Source organism: Siniperca chuatsi, linkage group LG22 (genome assembly GCF_020085105.1).
Source record: "Siniperca chuatsi isolate FFG_IHB_CAS linkage group LG22, ASM2008510v1, whole genome shotgun sequence".
In the NCBI taxonomy this organism is placed as follows: Eukaryota; Metazoa; Chordata; class Actinopteri; order Centrarchiformes; family Sinipercidae; genus Siniperca; species Siniperca chuatsi.
In genome coordinates this window covers 1,890,671-1,915,368 of record NC_058063.1, presented here as the reverse complement: position 1 = coordinate 1,915,368, position 24,698 = coordinate 1,890,671, and the positions used below count along the sequence as shown (strand labels likewise).

The 24,698-nt window shown below is 40.3% G+C and overlaps 1 protein-coding gene across 1 annotated transcript; it reads left to right on the top strand.

Moving 5' to 3' along the window:
* Nucleotides 1-209: 209 nt before the first annotated feature.
* rab1ba (zRAB1B, member RAS oncogene family a) lies at nucleotides 210-23,220 on the top strand. Its single transcript, XM_044185174.1, has 6 exons — nucleotides 210-527; nucleotides 8,919-8,991; nucleotides 9,142-9,237; nucleotides 14,976-15,071; nucleotides 15,838-15,969; nucleotides 17,736-23,220. The coding sequence occupies exons 1-6, from the start codon at nucleotides 514-516 to the stop codon at nucleotides 17,928-17,930; spliced, it is 606 nt and encodes a 201-aa protein (XP_044041109.1). The 5' UTR covers nucleotides 210-513; the 3' UTR covers nucleotides 17,931-23,220.
* The last annotated feature ends 1,478 nt before the right edge of the window (nucleotides 23,221-24,698 follow it).

Here is a 24,698-nt window from a genome sequence, read left to right as displayed (position 1 = left end):
AAATAGAAATAATAAAAGTTAAGTGAAAATTATGAGATATGATGACAAAATTATGAGATAAATGTCAGAAATTTTACTTTTTGAGGTCAAAACTATGAGATACTATGTCAAAAAAAAAACTGTTACTATTTTTATTTTTTTTAAATAAACTACAAATCCCAGCATTGCTCTAATTCTAGATTTGTACATTTTTCTCAGTAGTGACACGTCACTTTACGTCACTACCGCACCTGCGCAGCCATCTTGAGCCTCTAGCAAGCAACGGCGGACACAGAAAGGCAGAAAAAGGAGTAAAATATAGCAGACTAACCTGAGGAAACAGGGATATGTCCGCTAGAATAAAGTATATATGAAACAATAAAGGTCGAATACAGTGGAACGACCAGGTCGCAGTAACAGAGACGGTAAAACAGTCATCTAAGTGCCTCGGATACCCGGACCTACAAGTCATCTTTTTTGCCGGAGTAGGAAGGAGCCGAGTCGCCGACAGAAAAACACATCCAGAGTAAAACCATGAATCCCGAATAGTGAGTTTTAACGTTAACCTTCATTAAACAAGCTCCGCTGTAATGCGGTCACTGTTGTGTTCAGTTAGAAATCATAATTATATGTTATGTGGTTTATGGTGTAACCTTATGTACATAATGCTATTAAATTTATTGTCAAACTTCAGCTAGCTGGATCGCGTGAACAGGGCGCGGACAGCTTCTTTAATGTGACAGTCTCGCGAACGTGTTTTCTCCTAAACGTCAGCTGACAGCTTGCTCGTGCCTCACCGTGTCGGTTATGGCACGCGACCTTTTACGGGACAAAGAAACTAACAATCCAGTGTGTAAAACTAGAGCAAAAAACGTTCAGAGGAAACGTTGCCATAGTTCACTCTAGAAACTAGAATGGAAACGAATAGTGTTACCTTGACAGTAACGTTGCATGAAGTAGAAAAGTAACAGATGTGGGATGGCTGACCTGTAGCCTCGATAGACAGCCAAGGCTGTTGTTTTTTGTCATATTGACACATACGTTTAAGTTGACGTTTTTACGGGCACAGGGTGCATACTATAACGTTACATACATAATTCAGACATCCAGTAACGTTAATCAAAATTAGCCATAAATACAAAATATCTATTTATTTTTGTAAAAGTTTAGCTTTTAGAAATTGCGTCCCCTTTACTACCAGGCTTAAGAGCAGAGTGGACTATTTGTATATCAGTTATTTGTAGATTTATTTAACTATTATTGATATGTATAACTATTTGGTTGGTGCAGAATTAAAACATGGTTACCAGATGCTGATCTTGAATGATGATGTACCTGCTATGTAATTTCGCAGATAAAATGCCCAAATTGGCTTCTCTCCATTGCCTAGCGTGTCGGGGCTGAAGCTAAACGATACGACAGGTAGCATAGCTATGTTTGACGGCTGACCTGTAGCCCTGAAATGAGAGGACACCCGCTTGTCACCGAATCCCTCGTTCGGTGCTGAAACGTGTGCGGCTGAAGCTGAAGCTTCCCTTTGAATCCTGATTGAACCCTGTCTTACTAGCTTAGCTAACACCTCCACACCCTTAGCAGACAATCTTTATTTCCCTGTATGTTTACACATACTGTATAATCTTGTTTCTGGTTAAATATGCCTTAATGCCTACGAGGGGTGTAACGGTACACAAAATTCGTGGTTCGGTATGTACTTCGGTTTTGGGGTCACAGTTCGGTACGTTTTCTGTACAGCAGGGAAAACAAACCAAATATTTTTTTCTCCTTTATTTTGAAAAATGTAAACATTCAACAGTGGCTCATTGGCCAAAATTCTTACTGTAAGAATAAAGGCATTTAAATACTGGCATATTGTCAATAAGAAAAAATAAATAACACACTTGTCAGTAATGCTCCATCCAACTCTGACCTGTTGATAATTACTGAATAACTGCAGCTTATTGTCCGGTCTGCTTTTGTCTCGTTCCACTAATCGACACATTCGGGTGATGGCTTCGTAAATGACTTGGCATGTTTGAAGTGTTTTCACAGTGTTTTCATTCAGTTGAACAATGTCGGCATACAGTTTTTGTACAACTCACTAATCTTTGTCCATTTTCACTGTAACTAACCAGTAATTGTTTGGCTCATAGGGCGTTCCAAACCCAGGAAGTTGCATACCGAACCTAATGTTCTGTACCAAGCGGTTCAGGACGAATACACGTACCGTTGGTTACACCCTATTGCCTATCATTATACACTGTATGTTTGTAGACATGGCATGGTAAGTGCACTTACTGAGGCTGGTTATCCATCTGGTGCCACTTTCTAGTAATGTGCCCTTTGTAAAGGGTGTAACTGGTGGGTTTATTAATGGGTAACAAATACACCTCTATCAAGAGCGCCTTTTGGGTTGCCAGGTTGTAAAAAAAATTTAATTAATTGAGTGGTCTGTGTCATCCTTCAGCATGACACTTGCTTTGTGTTTTTAACTCATTCTTAAGTTAGTCAGAAACCCCTCGCCAAAGGAGCGTTTGACCACATATCTTGTGAAAAAGGCTACAGAGCATCTGGACCATAATCCATTTATTAACAGCTTATTAACATGTACAACTTCAGACTTGATAGGTTGTTATGAAAACCATGTATTAATGCCTAATTAACATTTATAACTGCAGACTTGATAACCAGTCAAAGGGACTTTGACAGCCCAATAGATGTTCTTATTAATAACTTTTAACTGATTTGTAAAGCCATTAAGTCACAACTTATAAACCCCTTATAAAGAGTCAGAACGTCTTACATTGCTCAATGGTTCTCAGTTTGTAGTAGTTTTTGGTGATTCATACAGACTATTTCAGTCTGTACTCAATAAGTATTGAGATTTCATACCCACTTGCCCTGTACATGATACATTTTTGATAGCCTGCAACAGTGTGTTTTACATTAGCATTGACCTGATTTTTGACTTTTTGGTTCTGACTCAAATGTTTCCACTGAGTACCAAAAGTTGGCTTCAAATCTCTGGTCAGATTCATAATTTGTTTACATAGTCTTTGATCACATAGTTCTCGATTTAAATAATAATTTTGCCAATTTTAGACTAATTTATTTGGACAAAATTCTTTTAAGGCTTTTTGGTTTTGGAAATGTAACATTTGAGAACTTTGGCTTCTTTTGTTAAATTATGGTTTTTGTACCTGTTCATATTCCTCAAAGAAGGTATCAGAAAAAGTAAACTTTTTGTATCAAAACCGAAACTTTGGTATTGTTTTGGTATTGAAAAGTTTAAAACGATACACAGACTTATCTGGCAGTAAAAGCTCTTAATGTTGCCACAATGATTATTGTTAGCTGGCAGTTTAACTGTCAATTTCCAATCACTCAGTTTAAGTATATATAAGGCTATGCACTTAAGATGGTCTTTGGATTGCTTGTTGCAATAGATGATAACTGACTGACCAGTCCTGGTGGCCCTCAGCATCAGTCCATATCAACACAAGCTGCAGCCATGTAGAAATGTGAACTGGGCTGATTGCAACAGGGCTGTTGCATCCAGTGTTTGTGAGAAATTGTCAGTTGATCGTGTGTCGGGCAGTGATACACGACAGGTCTCAGTTTCCTATGACACAAGAATAGCAGTGGCATTGGGCAATTCTCTACAGCTGTCTGTGCTGTGTGTCAAATTCATGTGATGATGTTTTCCTCTCAGTAATTGGCTGGGGTGGAGGGTGGGGGATGTTGTCCCATTTTGGGAAAACCTGCAAGTAGGAAGAGAGGAACAAGAGGTTGGACCTAAGGCTATTCCACTACCCAGTCTGCTCCTGGCTAATGTCCGGTTGCAGGAAAATAAAATGGATGAGAAAAGACTCAGGCTTACTCAACAAGGGGAAATCAGAGACTGCTGTGCCCTCATCTTTAGTGAGACCTGGCTGCACCACAACATCCTTGAGGAAGCTATTGCACTTGGCGGAGCTTGTTCCGGGCTGACAGAACACAAGACTCCGGTAAGACGAGAGGAGGCGGTCTCTGTGTTTACATCAATGATGCTTGGTGCCCAAACGCAGTTAAAGTGGATGGACATTGTTCCCTAGATGTGAATTTTTTATTGTTAAGATGTCGACCATATTACCTGCCCAGAGAATTCACCAGTGTTTTTGTTGCTGCCGTTTACATTGCTACATGTATATTAAAAAAAACACTCTTAAGGAACCGTATAAGGTCATCAGCAGTCACATGACAAAACAACTGGATGTTGTTTTCATTGTAGCTGGTGATTTTAATCAAACAGACCTCAGAACTATTTTACCTGAATTCTGTGTGTACACGAACATTTCTGGCAGCTACAAAGCTCTCCCCTGCCCCCATTTTGGTCAATCAGACCATATTTCCCTGCTTCTCCTGCCTACTTACACCCAGCTGATTAAAAAGGGTCAAACCAACAGTTAAAGTGTGTACAGATGAAGCTCTACAGGACTGTTTTGAGTACACAGACTGGCTCATGTTCAGAGATGCTGCCATGCAGGAGAACCACATCAACCTTGAGGAATATTTATCATCAGTGACATCCTACATCAGCAAATGTGTTGATGATGTGGTGATCACAAAGACAATAAAATCATTCCCCAACCAGAAAGCCTGGTTGAATGAAGAGGTGAGGGCTCTACTCAAAACAGCTGCTTTTCGCTCAGGAGACAAGGAAGCTTACAACCGCCAGAGCAAGACTGAAAGCTGCCATCAAGGAGGCAAAGCTGAGACATCAGGAGAGACTGGAGAGAGACCTCAACACCAACAACACCAAAGATATGTGGAAGGCGATCAAAAGCATCACAGGCTACAAAAGCAGGAACGCTCCAATCATGTGTGAGGCCACGTTACCAGATGAGCAAACACATTTTATGCTAGTTTTGATCTCCCCAACAAAGAGTCAGATGTAAAGTCTGCCTCCAGAGGACCGGCCACTGTCAGTATCCACAGTGGATGCGAGAAGAATCCTGCTGAGAGTGAATATGAGTAAAGCTGCTGGGCCTGACAACATCCATGGCTGTGTACTAAGAACATGTGCCAATCAGCTAGTTGATGTCAGTACTGACATGTGCAGGTGGGAACAATCACAGGAGATTGTTTCCACCTGCTTCAAGACAGCCACCATCGTCCCTGTACCTAAACAGTCTCCAGTGTCTAGTCTAAATGACTACTGCCCTGTGGCTCTCATCCCCATTCTGGTGAAGTGCTTTGAGAAACTGGTTCTCCAGCACATAAAGAACAAAATCCCAGCCAGCTTGGACCCTCACCAGTTTGCTTTCAGAACCAACAGATCCACAGAGTCTTCACACATCTTGAGAATAACACCTACATCAGAATGTTGTTTGTTGATTTCAGCTCAGCATTCAACATAATCTCCCCCATGAAACTGATTGGAAAACTCAGGACTCTGAGAAGATTATTTCCATATATTACACATTTGTCTGGATCAGTAACCTATTAAAAGTGAAACTTTTGTACATGAACTCCATCCAGGGTTTGAACTCACAATGCTGATATGCTGGAAAGCTGGAAACTTCTGAAGAATGTCACTTGTGGAGTGGCTTTTAATGAAGCGTACTCTCAGCGAATGTCCTCTTCATTTTCTCCTTCAGGATGTCCATGTAACATCATGTATGATTAGTGCATGTTTTCCACTGCCACATAGTGGACGCAGGAAGTGATATTTAACTCCTTCACGCAGTGCCTGATGGTTGTGAACATTCAGAGCGGTGTCAGCCGGCTTCCGATCACAAGGCTGTGGCTGTCGCTCCCCCCGAGGTGCGTGTAGAGCCGAGGGCCCGTTCAACGCAGCTTGCAGCTTTAATTTAATTTAATCTGCTCTGTCTGCAGTCTGATCCACCGGCACTACGTTTACACAAGCACAGCGCACTAGCTCGGCTAATAGCTAATACTTTAAATAAGCTCACATGAAAGCACGAATGTATGTAGTCTAACTGTCTATCTTTGTTTGTCATGTATCTTAAAATTTGGCAAATTCTTGTAAACTTACTGCTGGCTGAGACAAACCAGCCCCTCCTCTCTATAAGCGGTAACTTACCTGCAGGCAGTGAATCATATCAGCAGCAGAGGGAGGAGAACAGAGGACATTGAAAACCTATCAACGTCACTGAGTTTGTCTATGCTGGAATACTGCCTGGCCCTAGAATTGCTGTATGGTAATTTAATTAAACACAAATTAGAGAAGAATAAAACTTTATTATTGACCTGCAAACGATTGTTGGACAAAAAAAAAACCCCCACAGCAAGTGAGCTAACTCCTTCTGATCATGAGGACTGTGAGATGCAGTTGAAAGCTCCAGAAAAATTAGGTAAGGCAAGTGAGACATTAACTGAATTTTATATTTGAGCTGGAACCAAACTAGTTTGCATGCATGTTCTATTCTGTAATCTATTCTAAATGGCTTAACTTTCACTGATGAATTTAGCTTTATATTTAGGTATATAAAAAATAAGGTTTGGTATATAAAAATAGCTTCCACCCAAGGTGTGAAAGTAGCTACGTGGTTAGCTAGCTAACTAGCTAATATAGCAAACGAGCATGAGTGACATAACGGTTGTCACAGGAGAATAATATATGGGGACGTTATTTATTTACTTTCCAGCATTGCATCTCACCAACTAGGTAACGTAGTGTGAAGTCACCACTCAGCAGTCTCTAGCCGGAGATATACGCGTGTTCGTGTAGACATCCGGCTGCGTCGTGAACGTAATTGTGTGCGTGTTACTGGAGGACTACACTAGTGTGTGTGCGTATGTGCATCTTGTGTAGGTGTCGTGTTAATAAAAAAATAAAATTAAAGTACTGACAAACATTGACAAGCTAATGTTACCCCGTTAGCTCTTTTAGCCGTGCAGCTAGCGCTATTAGTTAGCTGACTGCCCGGACTGGGCAGTCCAAAGCGCCTGTGCTAGCTGTGTAAACACAAACACTCACTTGGGGCCGAAGGACATCAGAGGGAAATCCAGAAAATATTTTCTCCATAATATATGACCCAGTTTCACCAAAATCAATGAATAAAGTTATAAAAGTTTTGTGTTTTTGTACAGTAAGCAACTGCTCCGGCGGTGTCTATCGAATATACCAACTAATTCTTGTCTCATTTGTGGTCTGATAAACACTAAATTCATCCAATTCAGTGCCCCATATTGCTATTTTCCAAGCTAAGTTACTGTGGCTGTCACATGCCGTCCAGCTCACTGGCAATACAATGAGGCGGTGCGGGCTCACAGCACTGGGTGGATAAAGCTTTGTTTACTTGCGGTGGCGCAGGCCTCCACAGAGCTACGAGCATGCACAGAGGCGTTTATGCTCAGCCCGCTGTTTGTTGCAGAATTCTCCGGAACGTCGGGGGGCATACAAACAAAATAGCCTGTGAAGAAGCAAGAACTCAACGAGTGTTACCAGAAGAATTTCATTATCCAACATGGCGATCCTTCATACTTTTCCACACTTGCCTACCAAATGACTTTTGCCAGTGTGGTGGTGGCGATCTCTCTCCATGAATTGAGAGTCCCTGTGGTTTCTCAAAGAAGGGTGGTAGATGTGTTTGTAGAGGCGAACCTGCTCGGCCAGCTTCGGAGTCCATGTTGAAATGAAATACACACTGCGCGCCCTGGGCTCCGAGGTACAAAAGTTAACCATAACCCTCTCTCTACATGGCTCTAGGTATAACGTAGTCACTGACTGTGGTTTAAACTCGCTCATGCGTATGTCTACAACTGTGGGTCTGGAATTGCTGTGTCTAGAACTGTGGGTGCTCCAAGTTAACCACTGTGTAGGGATATCAAAACGTTAACATAAAAGCTCAAATTAGCTGACGACTCTTTAGGTATAACCAGAGAGAGAGAGAGATTACATTAACCCTTTTTTGTAATATAAGCTCTGGCCACAGCATTTGAGCAAACTTTGAGGGCCAGCTATAGCAAAACTGAATGGAATATCAAAAATCTGAAAAAGTTTTCCGGCTGGTTTCAGAGATGTTCTGTACCAAATTTGGTAACAATTGCTCAAAATTTGTAGGAGAAGTAGTGAAAAAAACAGATTTGGAAAAAATTCAATCTGATGGAAAACCAATGGGCGTGGCTTATAAGGATAGATTGGTCTGGACCCACAGAATCCAGGGGGGGGAAATGTTGTTTCTGAGACTTCAAAAGTTACAGGGCAAAATGTAAAGTTTGTTATAGCGCCACTATCTGGCCAAATTGCACCAAATTCGACACTGCACTCCCTTGGGTCCTCTGCAATACACCAGTGCAAATGTGAAGTCGATCAGATGAATGGTTGTCTAGAAAATCGAAGGACAGACATTCAGACAGAGATTCCTTCCTTTTATAGTTAGATATTTGTGAGCCATTTTTAAAGATTTACATCTTCAGTCCCCGACAGATGCACTATTTCCACCTGTTTGAGTTTGCTAAAAACTACAGTGGCCTGCTGTTTTAGGAAATTACTGAGCCTTTTGAAAAAATGAAATGATATTTGTGAGGTGTTTTTAAAGATTTACGTCTTCAGTAGGAACCAATGGGCTTGGAGCTATGAGCCACAGACAGTAACGAAGTCAGAGTATTGAGAGACAGACTAACACATTGTTGGTTTTGGTATTTTCATGGGATATGTTGACGATGAGAAAAATTTGTTTGTTTATACTCAACAAAGTAAGGTATAAAATATCATTCGGGTCTCTCTCTCTGTACCAACATTCAAGTATCGTTAGGTGGTGGTATTGAAAAATCTCAGCGTGATCTGTGAGAAAGGTGTTTCAGTAGAATGACTTCAGTCAATGTTTCACACAGTCAGCACACTGCAGAGCAACACTTGTATCAGCTGAGATATTGTATATGCAGAGAGGTTAGAAATGTGGTCCCTGTTCTGACCTGGATTGTTTTCCTTTCAGTGACTATCTGTTCAAGCTCCTGCTCATCGGAGACTCTGGAGTAGGAAAGTCCTGTCTTCTGCTGCGCTTTGCTGTAAGTAATTCTGTCTCGCCTTCTAAAACATGTTTTTCTGTTAGCCTATAAATGTCTCTGTTCCTACTGCAACCGTTGGTCTTTCCTCATTCTGCTGTTGGCCTGATCCCATCCTGTTCTCCCTCACTTCATCTGCCTCCCTCTCTGCAGGATGACACCTACACAGAGAGCTACATCAGCACCATCGGAGTGGACTTTAAGATCCGCACCATCGAACTGGATGGCAAGACCATCAAACTGCAGATTGTGAGTATACACACATACACACACACACACACACACACAAACACACACAACCTTGTACTTCTATCTTTGTGAGGACCGTCATTGACATAATGCATTCCCTAACCATCACAACTAAATGCCTAACCTTAACCCTACCCCTAACCCTTAAAATAAAATAAAGTCTTAACCTTCAAACAGCCCTTTGAAGTTGTGAGGACCGGCCAAAATGTCCTCACTTTCCAAAAATGTCCTCACTCCGTAGGTAAAAAACATGTTTCAGTCCTCACTATGTAATAAGTACAAGTACACACACACACACACACACACACACACACATGGACGGACAGACAGACACAGAGAACACTGTTTGTAACCCTGAGCTAGGGCTTAGATCCAAGAAGCGTTATCAAAACACGAGAGGCATGCTGGGTAGAAGGATTAGTTGGGTCTCTGTAAATAATATATATAAAGAGTACGGTCTAGACCTGCTCTATAGGAAAAGTGCAATGAGATAATTTATGTTATGAATTGGTGCTATATAAATGAATTGAATTGTTCGTGTGTGTGTGTGTGTGTGTGTGTGTGTGAACGTTTTGCATTCAGACCAAGCTGTAATTGGATCCTGTTTCAGTTAAGGAAACAGGCTGTGCCACCTCATAGACATCCAGTTTGTAAGGCAGACATAGTTCTGCCTCATACATAGACAGAAAATGAAAAGCACACTGCACAGTGTAGTTCTATTTCTTTGTTTTTATAGATCACTATACACACACCTGGAGATAAATAGAGTTACTATGAGTGTTGTAATTCAGCAGTCATTTAGCCGATTCCCACTAAAGAAATTGAACAACCAGTAACCTTCACATTTCCTGAACTTTTAGAAACCTGGTGAGGCTTTGGTACTAGTTTCTTCTTTGTGTTTCCACTGTATTTACAAACTGGGACATTTCTGATATGTCATAAAAAGGCAACAGCAGCACCATCTATACTATGTCATAACTAAAATGATGTCATTTTTATGAACAGTTTGGTAGGATTAGTGAGGAAGTACTGTAAGTGGACAACAATGGAAGAAGTGAAGCGGATATTGTTATTGATTTTCTTATACACTGGCCCTACCACAGTGCTGGGGCCGGCCTAAGCCAGTCAGTGGCCCAAAATGGCATCCAGCATGTCAAACTATTTCGAGGTTTTGGGATTTTCTCCATTGCGTACATTGTGATCCTCAAACGTTCTCTAATCTTTTTCATTAGCGCCTCAAGACGTCCCTACAGAAAGACTAGCATGCCAGTATGTTTTTGCCTTCCACAAGGAATTCCACAGTGTATTCCAAACGCTGACCAACAGGAGCTCAGAACGCTCTTCCATGAACTGTAAACATGGTGAAGTGAAAGAGTAATGATGTTGTTGGTGCTGCTAGTGGTGGAACTGGGAAACAGAAGAAAGAAACCAAGTGTAGTCTGTCTGGGCGATAAAGCTGAAAAATCTGTCACGATAAAATGTTTCATTTCCGTCGATATCAATAATTATTCATAATTTTTAATTACTATTTTTTAAGTTGCGATGTGTAAGAAACTTAAGAGTTTAAAACATTCAAAAACAGAAAAATACAACCAAACGCCTTCTGAATTCAAGTTTCTCTCTTTTACCGAACTAAAACCAGCTTAATTGCCTTGTTAACTCATCATAAAACACACTTAGACAGAAACAAAGTAAAACTCACCAAAACTGTCTTAGTCTTTCCATTGTTCCAACAATCACCGACTCTGGATTGGTGGAAAAGAATCCTTAATTCACAGAGTGAGATGTGAAAAATATTCTGGCTCTACAGCTGTCGCTATCTCTCTGATGCCCAACCTCTCTCTTGCTCCTCTCCCGCTTGATGACTCCTGTCGCTACCTAAGCCTGCCGTGACTTTGTCGTCCCCAGAGTCAGAGTCCTTGTCGGAGCCGCCGTAAATCACCTCGGTACTGTATTCCCTGTCGTCCAACTGGCCTCCGTCTGTCCTAGTCCGGCCGTGTTCACTGGGAGACTGCCTGCTCGCCTGGCTGTGGTTCGAGTGCCCGTTCCGGCACCGGTCAGCATTCTCCACTGTCTGTTTGCGTGCCACTCGTAGCATGCTCCATAATCAAGGGATGTGATAGGCGTATTTGTTGTGTGCTTTCATGCTGTTTGGATCGAACAGTTTTCGTATTGCTATTGATGAAGTGTATATCACTATCATTATCATATCACCCAGGCCTAGTCTGTCACGTCTCTCGTCTGAGTCAAGGCAAGAATTTATAACTCTAAAATCGCCTAATCTAGTACCTTGCAATTGGATTTAGTATCACTTCCTAAGCAGTGCTCAAATTTATTTCCAGGAACTTGCCTCCAAAGAGGGTGGAGAACAGTGGAAACAAAAACAGAACCCATGACCGTTTCAGTACATTCTGCAGTGGCGAAGGACCAATTATGATCATTCAGTGCTGTAAGTTTAAATGGTAGGTTTAAACTGACCTGAGCATCGGGAGCAATTTGGGGTTCAGTATCTCGCCCACGGACACTTCTGTCAGGAGCTGGGGACCGAACCACCAACCCTATGATCAGTGGATGACCCGCTCTACCTGCTGAGCCACAGAAGATGCTTTATTTGTATCGTCATATAAATAAACGAGACAACAGATGCCTGTGCGCAAGAAAACACACCGCACACGCACGTGCAGCGTTGTCTACTTTGAAGTGTTGTTTTTTGATTCGGATGTGCGCCGGATGCACCCAAGTAGGCGTGGGTGTGAGAAAAAAACGACAAGCGTCATAACCATGACATGACACTTGTTGTGAACATGAAGGAATCTTTTTTTTATGAAGGTTTATGACTGTTGTCATTAACTTGACATTAACCAAGAAAACATAACCTGTCAATGTATTTGACAAAAAGATAAAAATCTTTGTTACCAATTCAATGGTCGAAGACACCACAGAGTTATTAAATGAAGAAAAGTCAGACTTGGCAATGAAAGATCTGCTTCATTAAGCATGACTTGGTACTCTGGCTTAGATAGGTTGCACTAAACTAAGTTTAGTTAATCAGGTTGGGTTTGTGCTGTCAGATGACGTGCACGCTTCCATGGGTTCAAAGCAGGCTGAGTAGAGGAGTGCTTACTTCAAACCATCGATGGGATGAAAAGACTACAAAAGAATCCAGTGTCCTTCACAGGCACAGAAATAGAGCTGATAATGCTGTTAGAATCTGGCATATACCTGGCCAGGGATGCAGCCTTAGAGTCAACTGCTAACCACATCAAAGCCTACATTTATTATTTTCTTCTACATAAATACTTTGAATAAAATACTGTTGATTCTAAGATAACGGCAGTGGCAGTGAACAAATAAAGGTCGCTAATAAAAACGTCTGAGCTTGTAAATTAACATGGTTAATTCAGCATAATATTCATTAATTCCATCATTACAACAACAGAGTCATGTCATACTGACCAATCTGCTCGATTTTCTTTTTTTTTCATCCACTAATTATTTCCAACACTATTAAGCTATCGACAATGAAACTGAGCACTCCCACAGATTTTCACATTAAAAGCATATACTAGTAGAGCGAGGGGTTATGAACTCTGAGCCACTGGAAGACTTTCAATGTGAAACATCTGTACATCATTTACAGTAGCTTAACAGCGAATATGCACACCTTTTCTTGTTTCTTGTTTTCTTTTTATTTTAAATTATGTGGATCAAAATTGTGCCACATCTAGTATATTTTAAATTGAATTGAATTGATGAGTTGTGGAGAGTGAATCAGTCAGGCTGTGCCTTCTTAAACGTGCTCCTGTCCTGGTTTGACTCAAAGCAGAAGTTACCGTAACAGCCTAACCAGCATCCATAATGAACAGAAATAAGCTGAATTTAATCAAAGTACATGTAGCTTACTCTTTAAAGGTTCAGTGTGTAAGATTTAGGGGGCTCTATTTGCAGAATCAGGGCTCGACAGTAATGGTTGCCAGGTTGCCATTGGCTACCATTTTGAGAAATTGGCAACTAATTCTTGGCCTTTGGTTGCCATCAGTGGCAACCACTTTTTAACAAATAAAAAATAGGGACAGCAAATAGCAAAACGTACACCCCAAAATAAATACACTTTGTTGCATTAGTGATATTTAAATATTGCTGTTACACTGTTCGGAACCAGAACCAGACAATGCTGCATGTGCATTGGTGTGTTTACTCGCATGTGCACAGGCATCTGTTGTAGAGACAATGGCGAAGCAACTTAAGTTGTTTGACTGTGGCGTGAAAAGTTTGACTAACCTGTCAACATCACAAACGAATGCTGGTATTTTGGATACCAGGAATTGCGGGTGGACACGTTTTGATAACACTAAAGATTCAAATTCTGTATCAGATAAAACATAAACTTTGCTTCAGTCACTGTAATAATGCTTTTAAATATTCTTTTATGTCACTTTTTCATTATTTAGCTGACATATAACTACATAGTATCTTAATTACTCAAAATATAAGTTGACTAAAAATGGCATCCATATTTTCAGTTTTGGCAACCAAAAGCTGATGCCTGGTTGGACCACCTTTAAAAGTTAGTGTTGAGCTCTGGTGTGTATAATCTTCTTAAAATAAGAACTGTTGTGTTTCCTTAGAATAAGCTGTTTTTATCTACAGATCGAGCCGGTTCCCTTCCACGGAGTTTGCCATGTTAAACCGCCATGTTTCTACAGTAGCCCAGAAAGGACAAACCAAACATTGGCTCTAGCTAGGGCCTTTCGCATTTCGCGGCCACCGTAGTTTCTCCTACACGCTTGAAACGGGAGGGTGAGGCGAGCGGCATTCATTTGGTTGCAAACTGCAATTTCACCGCTAGAGGCCACTAAATCCTGCACACTGCTCCTTTAATCTTGCTTCTAAATCAAATATACTTCATACTGAATGAATATTGTATATCCTAGTTACTACCTATTGCTCCATTTCTCATGTCTTTATCCTTTTGGTTTACTTACTAGTTACTTTTCAGAATTACAATTTTCCATACCCTTCCTGTCCAGTGAAAACCACGTATCTCCAAATTTGTTGATTTTGAATATGAATGTTTGTGATAAACTGAAGGATTAAGTGTTCCTTTATGGGTTGAAAAAATTATCTTACTTCTTAAGTTATTAAGCTTCTTAACTTTTTAAAACCCCCCTTGGATCAGCTGGAAATGCATTGTCACAAAGCTGAAAACAGCGCAGTTTTTCTGAGCTTATGAAAAGTTTCCTTTTTATAGATACGTGGTTCTTACAGGACAGCGATGCTACAAACATACAGTATGATGATCTTATAGAATATGAAGCATTGCTGTAGATTAAACTACCCAACAGTATATAAACTAGCTAAAATTAGCACAACCATACATCAGCAGTAAAATGCAACATACACATTAATGCAGCAGTAATATTAATCCAGAAACATCCGATACAATAGTAAAACACTGACAGGGAGCATTTTACTGTGCAGTGAGTACTTTTACTTTTGATACTTTTAGTACATTTTGCTGATAAGTTTTATTTAAGTATGGTTTTGAATGCAGGACTTTTCACTTGTAGTGACGTATTTTCATAGTGTGGTATTGATACTTTACTTCTTCAGTAACACTGCCTCAATGTAAAACAAACAATACATTATTTTTTTTTATTGTCAAAAGGGTTGTTGTATTGATTCCTAATCTTTTCTCCCTTGCTCTCATTTTCTATCTGTGTCTGTGTCTCTCTCAGTGGGACACTGCAGGTCAGGAGAGGTTCCGTACCATCACCTCCAGTTACTACCGTGGAGCCCATGGGATCATAGTTGTATATGATGTGACAGATCAGGTGGGTCAGCAGTCTGGACTGATTCCTCAGAGGAGGAAATCAGTCTAATACTTTGATAGCATTGTTTTGTTACTTGGCTAAGTATCAATTCAGTACTCAAAATGTTTTGAGGTTCAAACCTGTTCAAGTTTAAACTTGTGAATGTGAGGTTGGTAAAGCTTTTCATTTGCAGAATACTTTTATAACTTTTCAGTCATTGGCTATATAACACCATTTTCATTGTTTGATTCAACACACAAGTACACATTTGGTAGGCAACACTTCTGTTCATTTGATAAACTGAAACACTGTGACAGACAATCCAGTTATTCTGGCCCCAGCATGGCATATAGAGCTAATTAATGACCAGTATATTCATTTGAATGTTGATTTTAGCTTTTAGAAAGAAATCATTTTCAAACCTCAGAACTTTACTTTTTGAATGAATTTTGAACTAGTGAGTAGAAGTAATGATCTTGTATGATTTCATAATTGGAACAACATAAAAAACACCTTATAATAATTTTCAATGACCTTGACACAGTCTCAACCAGTAGTGAACATTAGAACCATTAGAAACAAAGTACTTTCAGCGGGGCTTCAGTATTGGTTTCATTAGACTGTGCAGGTGTTAATATATTCTACTGTTTCATCTAACTGTGTTCAGAGGACTTCTTCTCTTGCAGAAATTCTACTCTCACTGCCCAGTCATAGGGTTGTTAAAAAAACCTGGAAACTCACCTGAACCAGTCTTTGTCATGCTGATATTCTTGTTGTCATTGTGCAGGAGTCCTATAACAACGTCAAGCAGTGGCTTCAGGAAATCGACCGCTATGCCAGTGAAAATGTCAACAAGCTTCTGGTGGGCAACAAGTGTGATCTGACCACCAAGAAAGTAGTGGACTACACAACAGCTAAGGTATGGCTGTTCTCTGTGCATGAAGTAACAACACAAGGTTTATTATTGGCCTCTATGAGGGAGGGATGCACATTTTAATTTAGATTAGTTAATGGTAACTTCAACAAAGGAATATTCAATAATGCAAATTTAAAATCTAAGTTGGTATTCAAATAATGGCTGTGGTCAACGTGAACAACAAAAAGCCAGTCGCTAAATTACAATTACCTGTACTACAGTGGCTCACATGGTAAATTCAGTGTAATTGACATTTCCACAGCACTAATTCCATCAGTACAGCTCAGTCATACTCACCACTCTGCTGAAAAGACTTTTTAACAGATTTCTTGTTTTCATTCAACAGTTGATTGTTGTAGCTTCTACTTTGCCACGTTTTTTGATTATTATTAAGCTGAGTGAAACGCAACACTTCTGCAGATTAAAAGGGAGGAATTAGGCCATTGTGCAGATGGAAGTCTTTTGATATGAAACACCTCTGCAGGACGTGTTGAATTATTAACAGCAGTTTAGTGCTGTGGAAGGTACGTTATACTGAATTTATCAAGATAACATGTTTACCATGGAGGAAATTTTGAGTTTGGTAAATTACACTTGCACCAATAAAATGGGAGCAATGGTAGAGGGAACACAATAGGCTTTAACTACAGGTTAACTAGGTAACTGTGGGATACAAACTGAAGCAGAGCATTTCACCAATAAAGCTACAGCTGCTCGCAACATACTGAGTGTACAAATGAACAGCAGAAAAGCGTGTTGTGTTGCAGGAGTGGTATAAGAGTTTTGACTTTTGATACACCTAATAAATCTTCACCATTGGAATGCATTGGAATTTGAATGAAAGCAGCTGCTGTTTTCTATAAAGGATATAGTTAACAGCACACCTTTCAGGCCTGTGGAAAGGTTAGGCTTTGATACCTAAAGAACAAGATGGTAACACTTTATTTGAAGGTGGGGGCACAAGACTGACATGACATGACACTTGTCACGTGAACATGAACAGTCTTTTTTTATGAAGGTTTATGACTGTTGTCATTAACTTGACATTAACCAAGACAAAAATGTCTTTATGACAACTTGACATTAACCAAGAAAGCATAATCATAACATATACATGCCATAGCAGGCCTAATTATGAAACTTAAAGAAGCTATTTAACTTTATGTGTTAACATTACATTATACTTATCATATGTGCTTGGTTATGACAAAGACTTTCATGAGACCATTATAATTGTGTCATGAATAATAAGCTTGACCTCAAGTAAAGTGGAACCATTTGGACTTGTCATAAAGATGTCAGTAATGTTATATTTTTTCAAGTAGTTGATTTATCTTTTGGTTTATAAAATGTCAGAAAATAGGGAAAAAATACCCATCACAATTTTGTAAACCCCAAGGTGATATCTTTAAAGGTCTTGTCCGACCAACAGTCCAAACCCCAAAGATATTCAGTTTACAATGATATAAAACACAAAAGTTCTACGTCATTTATACCAAAAATGTTTGGTGTTTTTCTTTGATAATTCACGCATCAATAATCAAACTAGCTGCCACCCAAATTTTTGACCGCATGGTCTGTACGTGCCCACAAGAGCACCGACTGCAGATGTGTGTACGCAGACATCCAATGTAGTATGTATGGAACTGCGTGTTATCTGTTGTCTGCTGTCTGCCCTGTTGACACAGTTCCCACAGTCCCAGAGACTACAACCAACTCTGTTAGGTCTTGTATGTTTTACTCTGAATTTCCTCCTCCTTTTCTGGCAGGAGTTTGCTGACTCTTTGGCCATCCCCTTCCTGGAGACGAGCGCTAAGAACGCCACCAACGTAGAGCAGGCTTTCATGACCATGGCCGCAGAGATCAAGAAGCGCATGGGCCCCGGGGCCACAGCTGGCGGCGACAAGCCCAACTTAAAAATCGAGAGCACCCCTGTTAGGCAGTCTGGAGGGGGCTGCTGTTAAAGGACCCCTCGCCCCCACCACCCTAACCATCACTTCCACCATCTCCACTAAAATCTCCCTTTCTTCTCCTTCTGTGTTCCCTCCCATCATCTGTGCCACTCCCATACCCCGCCATTCCTCCATAACACTCTGTAACCCACACCCAACTCCCTGACTCCCGCTCGGTCCGCCCACCTAGAGATCCAGGGATGGTTGGCCAAACACAGGAGTAAACTGTTAAGAGTGTTAAGATCAGAAAACAGATTGAAACTTTGCAAGGGTTAATTCAGACCTGTACACCCACCAAACATCAGAGAGAGGAGAGCAACCAGACTGTGAGGGAGGGACAGAAACAGACACCAAGGCAACTTTTACTTTCTGCCATGAGGACAGAGAAAACAGATACGGGGGAAGACTGGTATTGATTTAGAGTGGAATGGAGGCAGTGGAAGCTTATCTCAAAACACACACACACACACACTGTAGTGGGGCGGCAGGGGTTAAAGAGATTTAAGTCTTTTGGCTAAACACTTTCTCCTCAGTCTGTCTTTGCTGATCCCATCTTATGGCCGCCCTCCACCTCACCCCAGCCCAAAGTTTTCATCCCTGGAATTATTTACCTGCACAAACACACACAGGTGCAGTGTGCTTGAGTCACACACCGTAGATGCTCTGTACACAGTAGGAAGTGTTCCTGAATAGCAGCAGCCTAACAGTGACTCATCATTGCCATTTATTGATGAAGATTCAGGGAAAGCCCCTTCAGTGAGCCTCCTCTCCCTCCATCTGTCCTCTTCCTGAGCTTCCACTCTCACTTTCTCAAGGTGTGTTCAGATAGAAAGCAAAGGGAATTTCCGTGTTGTGTCATTCACGTGAATTTGACCCCAAACAGCCAATGAAGTTCTTTGTTATTTCCCTCCAGTCTCTCTCGTTGTTCTTCTCGTCTCTGTATGTTTGTAAAGTAGATTCAAAAAGCCCCAGGATGAACCTGAAATTTTTGCTCAAGTTGAAACATTTTCTACTCCCACAGACATGTCTTCGCCTCAGGTTGTGCTGCCCTGGGTGAATTTGCATCTATTCATGCCTACTCAAGTCTTTCCATTGACTTTGTATGCAGTATCCAGCGCTAAAATTCACCTCGTATTCTGTCTGAACACACCTTTAATGTCTCAATATGCTTCAAACATACTAGGAGGTACTGTATATGGGTGACGGAAGTAGTTGCGTGAAGAATGAAAAAAAAAGAGAGTTTGCTTTAACAAATCTTCACACGTAGCCAATTGCTGCACAAAGTGAACATAATTGTTGAATTAAAGTTACAAAAATTGTCAGATGTAGTCCCCCAATTCCACCATGGAAACGGGGGTTTTACATGCTGTTAGATGATACGACAAGCATTTCATTTGAAGCATAGTGACGTCTTTAGTGCCTGGTCACAAGAAAGTGGCAAAGCAATGTTTATATTGCATTCTCGCAAAACAAGCAAGGCAGCATAGTGGCTACTTGTGAGGCTAGTTGGCAATCTACTGTGGCTATTGATCTAACTTCTAACCAGTTACAGTTAGCAAGCCAGCTAGCTTGGTCGCTAATAGTAAGTTAACACAGTTTACTCAAGATACAAATTTGTACCATTGACTCCTGTCTGCAAACCATGTCTCTTGTGGGGCACGGTTATATAAAAGTGGATGGTACAACACAGCTAATGTGACAGCCTCCTCCATTTTGGACTCTTCGGCTCTTTGTTCCCCCAAAGTTAGAACAGCCAAGATGGTCAATGGCACAAAATCACGTGTCAAAAAATTCACCAAAGTTAAACTACGGAAAAGCTTTGTGCAGGTTTACTTTGCTGCGATTCCATTTAAATAATTTGGTTCCGGCTCAAAATGTTGCTGTCATAAATGCTGTTGTGACCAGGCCCCTTATCTGAATCAGTAATGAGATAACATACAGGAGAAAGATGTACATGCAAAGACAGGTTGTAGTTAGTTTTGATGGAAGCATTAACCAAGGGATTCTTTAACTAAACTCCCTGCTTAACATTTTAGGTAAAAGAAGAAAAAGGGATGGAGGCGGTGGTTGTAAGAACTGCAATATATGATGTTAGTTTTCCTTTTTTAGTCTTCAGTCTTCAAAGGAATCATTTCTATATGTAAAAGAAAGCAATGTGACAAAATGCTGAAACATTTAGCAGAGTGACTTCCTGGAATGACACTAAATATTACAGTCCAAGGGCAGATAACACTGCACACAGATGACGAGGCATGACAAAAGTGAGGAGGATTGACAGACTCAGTTTGACTTACTCTGACAAACGGAAGCAGTTGGCAATATTATGCATTGATCTTACAATTACTGTTTTATTATTGTTGTGGTTTTAGTGTTTTTTATTTTCTCATTGATACTTCTGATCGAGACAACTATATACATTACTACAATTAGCTTAAACTCTCATGTTCAGTATGTGTTCAGTATTTAGGATGTCATTTCATTCTCGCTTGTTTGCAGATGAAGCTGAGGTAGAGATGTGGTGGGTGTGTCTGTTGGCTGGGGGGGTGATTCTTACAAAAGCTGCTGTTCCTTCCCTCAGATCGTCCTGTTTGTCAAACAAAGTTGTCTCCCATTTGGACACATGGTTCACACCTGTCTTTTATGTCCCTTTTCATTTATGGTTCCTTATCAGATGATTTAGTGCTCTAGTTCATGCCACTTGTGTAATCCTTTTTACATTTGAGTCCTTTACCATAGTTACTAAGGTCTCAGTAAACTTCAAATGAACTAGGTCATACAAAAGTGTTTACAGCTGTTCCGAATGGCCACACTCAACGGCGAGGCCAAAAGCCTGCCGTCAGAGAGAGGGGCAAGATGTGATGAGTCGTACAAATGGGGATAACAGCGCACACTTTTCAGCAGCCTCTTGAAAAGGCATTCATGGTGTTGTACTCGTCGGTACGCACAAAAATTGACAAAAGTAGTCAGAATGGAATTGGAAAGAATGGACATGAGAAGTTCAGACCCTGCATAATTTCACACCGCGACACACCTAAGTTACAAATATTTTTGGATGCCACCCCTCCTGGTGCTGATGTCAAAAATGGGGTTTCAGGTGCTGTAAGGGGATTCGACAAGCACTTTATAAGTGTGAAATTTTATTCTTGATGTCAAAATAATCTTAACTCAAGCTCCATTTACCAGCTTTTTCCAGAGCTTTCAATGTCCTTATCAGCGGAAGCTCTGGAAAAAGCTAGTAAGTGGACCTTTAGTTAAGATTATTTTGTCATACTACGTGTATTTATTTTTCATGAAAACAGTGGCTTATTTCTTTAAAGTAAATGTTATCATCAATGCCAAAGTCTCAAATGTGAAACAATTACACGTAGGGCTGTGTATCATTGTGTTATCGCTGTTTAGCAAAACCTTAGTATTGGTACAGATACTGTGCAAGAAACTACAAATAAAACACAGTCTACAGGCAAAATTATGAGCACAAAATCTTGATATTGGAAAACAAAGTTTGACAAAATCTTTACTCGCGGTCACTTACTGGCCTATTCCAAAATTTTCAACTGCATCTTATGCTTTTTTGGCATCGGCACCAAATAACGTCCTTGAACAGAGACAGTGGTTATTATCTCCCCCCACCATATACGACCAAAGTCTGGAACTTCAAGTCACGGTAACGGTGAGATCAGAGACAGGTATGAGGCTGTTCACATGCCTGAGCTCTGAGCGGTTCTCTGCTTCTCATAGCTCTGTTAGGTCTTTTTTTTTTTTTTTTGGTATTTCCAGGGAAACTGGAAGGAATGTGAGGAAAAGAGCATCCCCCTCCCGTTATAGAGGGGCATCTACACTGAACTAAAAATTCTGTTTGTCTGAGCCACAACTTTTAACCCTGTTATATGAAGAACTGGGGAATATGGTGATTTTCTATAAGCCTGGTCACACTTTAAAGGATGAACTCACTGTACTAGAGCCTTCTAAGAACGCATTCTTTTAGTTGTCTTGGTTATCTGTGGTCTCATTGTACACAGCAGGTCCATGCTGAACAGAAGCCAATGGCATTGTGTCCCAGACCATAGTCAGTTTCATCACTTGTGTTTGGGGGCATCTGGAGGTTCAGGGACTGACTGGTCTTGGTTTGCTGACCGGGTATGAACTCCCAACTCTCCCCTCCACTCACCCATGGCACTGCAGTGTGATGAATTCCTCAAGATCCTCCCTGACTGGCTCCTCCACTCAGATAAGAGAATCTTCCCCAGGCTTTGGTTGCACTTGTGGTTCTCTCTGCAAGAAAAACTTGTCAGCGTTTCAGGTCCTACACCGCCTCATGCTCTGGTGAGGCGTCACAAAGAGCATGCAGCTGCAAAAGTGCAATTTCAGCTCCTGAAAACTGAATATAGATGAGTCCACATTATGTTGAGATCCACAGCCTTCCATTTGTGAAGCCTCACCACTGATTGATGCCCGGTCAGAAAGCTTCAACTCTGGAGTTGTCCAAGTGAAGCACAGGTGTGATGTCAGCTACTTCTGATCACGTTGGCATCACTTGGAGATGAGTGTGTGTACTGGCATCATTTGACACATATATTTGTGTTTTTCAGCCCTGTAGAGTTAAACTGGAATGCTGTAGTTTGCTGTGCAGGACTGGAATCTGACATTAAGGGGGAGGGAAGGAAAAAGCTGTATATGTGTGTAGATCGGGATGGCGTGTAACATTCCTGCGTTTTTTGGACACATGTTGGCATCCCAGTATCATGGCAGTCTCACTTGAGTAGATGCAGTACAAGTAATCATTTGAAACTAAACACTCAAGTCTCACAGACACACACACACACACATATACTGGATGTTTTATGGTTTGATGACTGATTTCCTTTTTTAAATCTTTCAACAAGTCTTGATATTTTATTGATTTTGATGTATTCATTGAATACTGTGTTGTCTAGTCCATGGAAGTATGAGGGGACACTGGGTAGGGTGTGGACTCTGATGAGGGTGGGGTTAAACAGACACAGGGTGGGGCTTTTGCTTATGAATGTGATTCCGATTAAACAACACTTGACTTTTCTTCTTTAGTTCACTTTTTGTATTCATTTGGGTTAAAGGGGGTATTTTCCATGTCATTTGCACACTTGTTCATCGCAGTTCAATGGCTTAATAAAAGCACCGGGCAGGAGCTCGCCTGTCACCTTCTGTCTTTTTTCTGTTTGGCTTGTTCACTTTGTTGCTGTCTCCCTGCTGAATTTGAGCATGTTTTTTTTTCTGTACATATTATAAATATATATAATAAAATGATGAAAAAGATCAACATCAACACGAGAGCTGGTCTGGTATTATCTGTTATTAATAATGGGTTCTTAACCGCTAAGGGACTGTACAAAAATGATTGCAGTGGGGAGGGGGCTGAACCTGTTGTTTCACTTTATTTCATGACCTCCCCATGACTAAGAAAAATTCAAGACCGTCCCTCCAATATCTCAAAAAAGACAATAGTGCTGAATTGGTACGACGCGTTTCACCACTGATAAAAGTGTGTAAAGAATTTAAGATGATGTAACACAATTTAAACTATAAATATGTTAATGGCACAATAATTTCACATACTCTCCAATTACCAAAATCATTACAAGATCTGCATAGGGTCAAACAAACCTGTGACACATACAAAAGTTTTTGATGTATCTTTTGATGTTTTTTTTTTTTTACAGTATATATCACAAGGAAAAAGGGAAATACAATATAACTCTCCCAAAGAAATTAGACCACCCTCCCTTCAGCAAATAGAATACATTTTGTACAGTCCCTAACAATAACATTTGATGCTGATATTCAGTATTAAGTGTAAGCATTTTCATTGCCTAATCAATGTATATCAAGTATATGTATGTGGACTGTTTCCTGCAAAATTCAGGGTCAGAGTAGAAAAGCATTCGAAACAGCTGTTAGACATCAGAAGTCAAATTTGTACTGAACAAGAAACTGATAAGGAAAGATAAAAAATATTGAAAATACAAAGGTTACAGAATTTGATCACTATTGGCATAAACTCTAAAAGTCTTCTCTGATACAAATTGTTTGGCATTAAGTAATTATAGATTAACAAAGATAAGTTATCAAGTCAGTACTAATAAATGATCAATTTGTGTTTGATCAAACCATTTTTAATGAATATGAGGATTACATGATTTTTGGTTTTATAAATCAGAAATATTTTTTGGTGATCTTAGAGGGTCACTTCAGCAATTTAGTAATCCACTTTCAGAAAGTTTGGGGACTCACAAAAGACAGATTATTAACAAGCAAACACAACAACAAGAAAAAAAGGTAAATAACTGAGCCAACACACAGCGATGATTATCCAGCTGTTTCACAGGCTGAGGAGTGTTGCCCATGATTAGTAATCTGACTACGTATAAAATCAATAAATTCCCCAATTTATAAAACTTCATACTTAATATTAGGTTGCAAATAGTTTTCAGTCAGTGACAGCCTGAAGTCTATGACCCACAGACGTCAGGCTGGTATGTTCCCTGACAGGCCTGTACTGCAGCTTCTGCACGTCCTACTTGTTTGAGTGCATTCTACTATTTGCCCTACAGCAGTACAGTGACAGCAGGTCCAATCTAATATAACACACAGAGAGAAATACATATATACTGTGTAACACAAAAATACACTGATGTATTGTGTAGGTGTGATCATTATCTACACCATTGTGTCAGTTATATGTAACTGCCTTGGCAATGTTGTTTCTATTGCTGTTATATTTTGTCCTATCAACCTTCTCCAACT

Bases quoted from the DNA above. Each gene is read 5' to 3' on its own strand.
- rab1ba (XM_044185174.1), top strand. The intron at 8,992-9,141 runs GTAAGTAATTCT...CCCTCTCTGCAG, and splicing joins GTCTTCTGCTGCGCTTTGCT to GATGACACCTACACAGAGAG. The intron at 15,970-17,735 runs GTATGGCTGTTC...CTTTTCTGGCAG, and splicing joins TGGACTACACAACAGCTAAG to GAGTTTGCTGACTCTTTGGC.